General features: G+C 41.0%; 1 protein-coding gene across 1 annotated transcript; it reads right to left on the reverse strand.

The window, feature by feature from the left end:
• Positions 1 to 1,298: 1,298 nt before the first annotated feature.
• On the reverse strand, positions 1,299 to 5,918 carry LOC108371054 (uncharacterized; the record flags this gene model as incomplete). The annotated part of the gene is made up of 1 exon (XM_017626543.1): positions 1,299 to 5,918. A coding segment is annotated over exon 1 (4,620 nt), but the record flags the coding sequence as incomplete, so codon positions are not given.
• Between the last annotated feature and the right edge of the window lie 1,497 nt (positions 5,919 to 7,415).

Below are 7,415 nucleotides of genomic sequence, written 5' to 3' on the forward strand. Positions count from 1 at the left end.
GTCTGCTCAAGATGTGCTACCAGAGAAAGACATGAGCTTTTTTGTGTGATTTCTTGACATAAATGGCGCAGGGCCCTTGTGCCATTTGACAGCGCTGCTAGTTCTACCAAAAATCCTTCCATGTCATAGTAGATTATTAGGTTCCAATCAGTGGTTGATATGGCTGTTGAGCCTATTCCTTCAAAATGAATGCCAAGCCTTGATCCAAATCGCTTATTTTGAAGTTCAGCTCCTAAAGCCAGTGGTAAGATGAGTAGGGTAATCAGAAGTGTAGCAAGTCCTTGGTGTAACGAAGGATTATTCCTCCTTGATGGAATTTTGTCTTCCTCAAGCAGTTTGTTGGTTGATTGTCGTCCTGTGGCATCATTTGTTTCCTTGGGCAAGGGTGCAAGCCGATGAATAGGCCTCTTGCAAGTGCCACTAGCAGTTTTTACATCAGCCACTCTCACTACACCGTCGTTTCCTTCATATACATTGATGATTCTTCCTAATGGCCACTGCAGTACCGGTGTGTTGTCTTCTTTGATGATCACCATGTCACCTACGTTGATGTTGTTGTGTTGTGTCTTCCACTTATTTCGCAGCTGAAGGTCCGATAAATATTCGCGGGACCACCGATTCCAAAACTCGCGTTTGAGGTGAGAAACAAGTTTCCATCTTGTTAATAAATTTGTTTGCTGTGGCCTACACGTTGGATCAACTTGGGCATTAAGGGGTTCTCCTATGAGGAAGTGGCCTGGAGTTAAAGCTGTTAGATCGTTAGGATTGTCGGACATTGGGCTGATTGGTCTGGAATTTAGGATTCCTTCCACCTCGATGATTACCGTGTCCAATTCTTCATACGTTAAGGACGCTGTCGAGGTGCTTCTTATTAGTAGATGCTTAGCTGATTTTACCGCTGCTTCCCATAAACCGCCAAAATGTGGAGTCCTAGGAGGTATAAAATGAAATGTTATTCCCTTTCCGCTGCACTGCTTTACTATTGATTCTCGTGATGAATTTCCATAAACAACGTCAGTAAGTTCAGAAAGCTGGTTTTTCGCGCCTACAAAATTGGTTGCGTTGTCACAATATAAATTTTGACAATGTCCTCTTCGGCTTATAAATCGTTTTAAGGCACCAATAAACGCATCCGTCGTTAAGTCGCTGACTAATTCCAAATGCACTGCCTTTGTGGCAAAACAGCAAAATACCGCTACATAGGCCTTTTGTGGTTTCTTTCCCCTTATCTTGAAGTGAACCCAAAATGGCCCGCAGAAGTCCACGCCTGAGTTGATGAATGGTCTTGCTGGAGTTACTCTTGTTGAAGGCAAGTTCCCCATAATTTGACTCATTAGTTTTGGCTTAGCCTTGGTGCATCTTACGCAGTTGAGCACAATTGATCGTGTCAGCAATTTTCCCTTTATAGGCCAAAATCTTTGCCTTGTGTAAGCTAAGAGCGCTTGAGGTCCACAATGACGGTTTTCTTTATGGATCATTTGTACTAATAATTTGGCGAGTGAATTGTTATGTGGAATTAGCATAGGGTGTTTGGCATCGTATGCAAGTTCTGATGCTTGTAGACGCCCTCCAACTCGGATGATACCATTATTGTCCAGAAACGGTGACAGGCTGCGGAAAGAACTGTTTTTGCGAACTTCGTTGTATTTTTTAAGGTGCTGAAGCTCTTCCTCAAAGTCCGATTGCTGCATTGTACGAACGATTACCACAAGCGCTTTTTCCAATTCGTGTACGGTCAAGGGAATGTCTGACTCCCGCGATTGGTTTCTGGCCTGGTTGATAAATCTCAGCATGTAGCCTGTCACTCTTTGTAATGTTTTGAAAGAGCCATTGTGTCGAATGCTATAAAGTACGCTTCCTTCATGTCCAGTGGTTGCAACAGCGACTGATGTCACCCTTTTCCGTTCCATGTTGATACCTTCGTCGATTACTGATAATGCCTTGGAATACTTTGAAGGCCAAGTGTCTTCTTTACCAAGCAAGATTGTTGGCCCATAAAACCACATATTGCAGGTTTCTAGTCTCCCCGGCGGCAGTCCTCGTGATAGAATGTCAGCTGGGTTGTCTTTTGAGCTTATATGCCGCCATTGTTCAGCGGTAGTGTGCTCATGAATAACAGCTATACGGTTTGCCACAAATGTTTGGTATGATGCTGAGGATGAGTTAATCCATGCCAACACGATTTGTGAATCAGTCCAAAAGTATGTAGCCACATCGTCTAGCTTAAGGTCTGATTTGACCCTTGTAGTTAGTTGAGCACCCAGTACTGATGCACAGAGCTCAAGCCGAGGAATAGTTTGCCGTTTCAAGGGTGCCACACGAGATTTTGCACAGAGCAGCCTCACTTGTACTCGTCCCTCATCCAGCTCGGATCTAATGTAAATCGCAGCACCATATGCCTTTTCTGATGCGTCGGAGAAGACATGAATTTGAATTTTTGCTGGGATGTATCCTTCAAACACGTGCCGTGAAACTTGCATGTTGTTCAATTTTTGCAAATCATTTCGAAATGTTGTCCATCTCTCATTCAAATCGGCTGGTAATGCTTCATCCCATGTCAGCTTCAGTTGCCAGAGATCTTGAATAAACATTTTTGCCATGACTACAATTGGTGCTAGTATCCCCAACGGATCGAATAGCCTTGCAAGATCGGCGCTGACTGAGCGTTTAGTTGCAAGACTGCAGCTTCCTAGGCATACCTTTACGCAGAATCGATCCATCTTAGGCATCCATGTTAACCCCAACGTTTTAATAGTTTGATTGATGTCATTGTCAAAGGCTATATCAACTTCTTGTTCCTCCCTGCTAACATTTTGCAGTAATTGTGAGTGATTGGCGCACCAGTTTCTTAGGTTAAGACCACGTTGTTTTAAAATGTGTATCAGTTGCTGTTGGATTTCCATCGTCGTGGTTAAGCTGTCTGACCAACCGATTCCGTCATCTACATAAAAATTGTCCTGTAGAAACTGAGCACCAAGCGGATATTGTAATGCATTTTCTTTTGCAATTTTCTGCAAACATTTGGTGGCTAAATATGGAGCAGATCTTGTCCCATATGTGATTGTATTTAGCTGATAATGCTTTATTGGTAGGCTTGAATCCTTTCGCCAGATGATAAGTTGGAATTTGAGTTCGTCCGGTTGAATGAGCATCTGTCGATACATTTTTTCTACATCTGTGGTGAAGACGAACCTGGGCAAACGGAAGCGAAGTAAAATGGTGAAAAGCTCGCTCTGAACAGTGGGTCCGGTATACATAAGGTCATTCAACGACATGCCAGTGAACGATTTTGCTGATGCGTCGAACACCACACGTAATTTTGTAGTGCGGCTTTCGGGTCTCACAATGCAATGGTGAGGAATGAAGTACCTAGGTTTACTGATGGAATCAATATCCACTTGCGTCATGTGCCCCAAGTTCTCATATTCCTCCATAAATTGTACATATTGATTCTTTGTCTGGAGCGATTTTGCCAGTCGACGTTCTAAGGCCAGGAATCGATTATACGCCATCCCATAGGATTCCCCTAAGGCCTCCGGATTTTCATGAAATGGTAGCCTTACCATGAATCTCCCATTTTCATTGATGAGTGTATGTTGTGCGAAATGAGCTTCGCACTGTTTTTCTGCTACGGAATGTTGTTTTCTTACAGTTGCAACATCCTCAAGTTCCCATAATCGAGCAATGGCTGCATCTAAGTTGATGTCATCGTTGGTACAGATTCCACATATTGCATTTGAGATGTAGTTGCCACCAACTTTTCCCGCGATGATCCATCCCAGCACTGTATTTTGCAGAATGGGTAGGTCATCTGACAGTTTGATTTGCCCTGCTGCCATCAGTTGGTTGTAGAATTCCGCCCCCAACAATATATCAATTTTATCAGGACGATTGAATGATGGATCGGCTAACATGATGTTCTCAGGAATTTGCCATTCGTCGATCTTGATTTCTTGCGACGGCTGCGGGGATATAATCTGAGGCAATACCGCTGCCTCTAGCCGCGTTGTAAAGTTGTTGATCCGAGACTGTAGCGCCACATTGACTCGATGCTGTATCTTAGTGCTCCTTGACCCGATGCCACTAATGGAGATTGATGATGGTTTAGTTGAGATGCCAAGACGTTTAACCAATCGTTCAGTCACAAAATTAACTTGTGAGCCTGAATCGAGAATTGCCCGACACTGCACTTCTGTTCCGATTCCTCTAACTTTCACCATGGCAGTGCTGAGTAGTACATACGTGTTTGACTTTGTGTGCTTTGCGGTGGTAAGTGACGCTGCTTCGTCTTTTGATGGCGTTGATTTGGTCCTGGATGGTGTAGTACTTTGCGATTCGTTGCCTTGTGTTGGAGTGGCTACTGATGTAATGTCTTTGCTCACATCCCTTTTTGAATCCTCGAAATGTAACAGCGTGTTGTGTTTTTTGTTGCATTTCAGACAGTTTCTTAATATACAATTTTTAGAACCATGTCCTGGTTTTAGGCAATTGTGGCAATATTTCTGCCCTTGTATGAACTGAAAGCGTGCCGATGGAGACTGTTGTAAAAATTCCTTGCAAGAAAATAATGGATGTTTTCCTTTTTTGCACATGCTGCAAGTGTCATTTCTATGACCTTTGGATGTGACTGAAGTGCACACCTTTGCAGTTGAGCTTGTAGATTTGTCTTTGACACCCATCGCTTCCATGGATTGAAAGTGTTTCTCCAGAAATTGCAGGAATTCCTTGAGTGTTTGTACCTCCCGTGGCTTTGATAATGATTGTTCGTACCGCAAACGAGTCGGTTGATCCAGTTTCTTTAGTAGAAGGGGGAGCAGAAGTGGATCCCATGTTGATGTGTCTATCTGCAAATTTTGCAATGCTAATAGACATTCTTGTGTTGTGTCATGCAGTTTTTTGACATTGTCCATTGATGTGCTTCCAGGTGTAGTAGTTAGCTCATGTACTAACTTGCTCACCAGCAAGCGTTTGTTGTTGTAACGCTCCAGAAGCATGAACCAAGCTGCATCAAAATTCTCTCCTGTTGATGCGAAATGTTTAATTAAATTTCCAGCCTCCCCCACTAAGTGAGTTTTCAAGTACCACATTTTCTGAACTTTTGAGAGAGGTTGATTTATTACCAGTTGCGAGAATAGGTCATGAAATTCTTGCCATTTTAAATAGGTGCCATCGAATTTTGGAATTATTATCTTCGGCAATGAAATGGATTGCAGTTTAATCGGAAGTTGGTTTGAAGATTGCTCAGTATGGGAGTCACTATTAGCTGCTTGCAAAGTACTCCATACCTTTTCCTCAAGTGAAATGAAGTTATCGACCTTGTAGCCCTGCTCGGTTGGGTTGTCGAACATCTCATATATCCTGAAGTGAATGTCTTCTATATTTTCCCACAGTTTATTAATTGTTGGAACACATTGTGGTGAAACGTTGTCGTTCAGTAACCGTCGCAACGAGGCCATCATTACCCCTTGTCTGCGAACTAGTTTAGTGTACTCGTTGGAAGCTGCCTGTTTGGTTCCAGTATCATGCCGTGCTTCTGTGTTGACTTTTGAAGCTGAAGCATCATGTTGGTACGTACTTCCTTCATTAGTTGTTAAGCGCAATTCTCTCGTCGGGGTTTGAGCCAATTGGAGCACTGCGGACTCGAAAATCTCCTTGTACTGATTTACAATTTCCATTATATTGTTATAGTAGTCCTTTGTAAAGTAGTCGTGATCCAGCTGGGGGTTTTCAAGCAGTCGAAGTTTGTTGTCAGTTGTTTCAAACTTCGACCACTCGCTGTCCAGTCTTCTCAATCGCTCTTCGTAATAGCTGATTGACTGCTTCCTGGATTGCGGGTCCTTTTTAAAGTTTCGGACAATTGATTCGATATTGCCGCCCGTTTCTCTTTGTTGTCTGGCCAAATCCTCGAAACGATCCATTTTTCTTCTTTTAGATTAGTTTTGTGGCTCCTTAAACTGCTGCACTGGCCTTGTTTAAGCTGAATGTCCTTTCACAGGGGTCACCAGAATGTTCAGAATAATAGCGATTACGCCAAGTTCGAACACTGTTGTTTGCTTGATTGCTTTCAAGTGATCTTTATTGAATTAATGATTACGTTTTTATACAAACTAAATGCTTACGTAGCTAAATAATAAGGGCATAAAAACTTTGGATCGTAAGCAAAATTATTGTAAAGGCTTTATTCCCACGTTTTGGTTTACATAAGCATAATTAATGCAAATGCTTTATTCCCACGTTTTTGTTGACATAAGCATATTCCACATTTTGCGTCTACTTTCATTTGCGTGCATTAATCAACAATGTCTTATATGTAACTTGACACATGCCAAATTATTTGGCTATAAGAATACACTAAAAGGCATAAAGTGCACGCTACGCATAAAAGAATGCAAGCGAAAATTAATACCCTGTTGAATAAAGCCAATGCAATATTAATATGTCGACTTTTCTTATTTAATAACAATATCGTTAAATGGACTATTTTCTCTTTGACGTACGTGAAAGGTCAAGGAGAAGTGGAAACTGGTATGACTGCCCATTGATAGCTCGATTTTTTTTGTGAAAAAAAAAACTTTTTTTTCAAACCGTGAGCACATGTCTGAAATTTTTAGAATACGTTCCTTCAGCTGCTAGAATACGAAATGCAACGTGGTGCAACGTTTTAAAGCAACGCACCAAGCGCTATTAAAGTTTTTTGCGGTGTTTTTTTTGCAAGTGGAAAGTGAGCGTAATTTTAGTCCGATTTCGAAAATTTTCAACATACAGCTTTTTTGTGCCAATGTCAACAATTGTACAGAGTTTGGTTCAAATTGATTAATCGGTTACAGAGATACACATACAGCTAACCAAATAAAAACTGGGACGAGACTTTTTAGTAAATTTTGGATATTTTTATATATTTTATTTAATGTTTATTTTTTTTTTTATGAAAGTATAGCTGGTTAATTAGCAAATACGAAATAAATCCAAATTTCAGACTTTGTGCAAAAATTATGAAAATTATGCAGTGTGTCCAAAATTTCTAACTTCTTCATCAGCATCTTTAGACAAAATTTTAATATTCAGCTTTGTAGCCCATTAAATTTTAGCAAGCAAATTGCAAATTTTAGGTATCTTGGCCCCTCCGTTGATTTTTGGCAAGTATTTTTAATTGACGGTGTTCCGCATTTTTTTCATATGTATAAAAAAAAATTTCTGAACACAAACTGCCAAAAATGAACGGTAAGTCCTAACATCTACAGCCCAAGCTCTTTCATTTGACACATCATTTTCGAAAAACGAACGAACGGTGCAGATTTCATGGCATGGACAAAAAATGCCTTTGCTATTGATATATATATAGTTTTTTTTGCCTTTTCTTATTTCTTTTTCGCTCTGTAACTTTTTAATGAGCAAATAAAAAAGTGGTGCACGCG

Source organism: Rhagoletis zephyria, unplaced genomic scaffold (genome assembly GCF_001687245.7).
Source record: "Rhagoletis zephyria isolate East Lansing unplaced genomic scaffold, Rhagoletis_zephyria_1.1 Rzeph_scaffold_04677, whole genome shotgun sequence".
NCBI lineage: Eukaryota > Metazoa > Arthropoda > Insecta > Diptera > Tephritidae > Rhagoletis > Rhagoletis zephyria.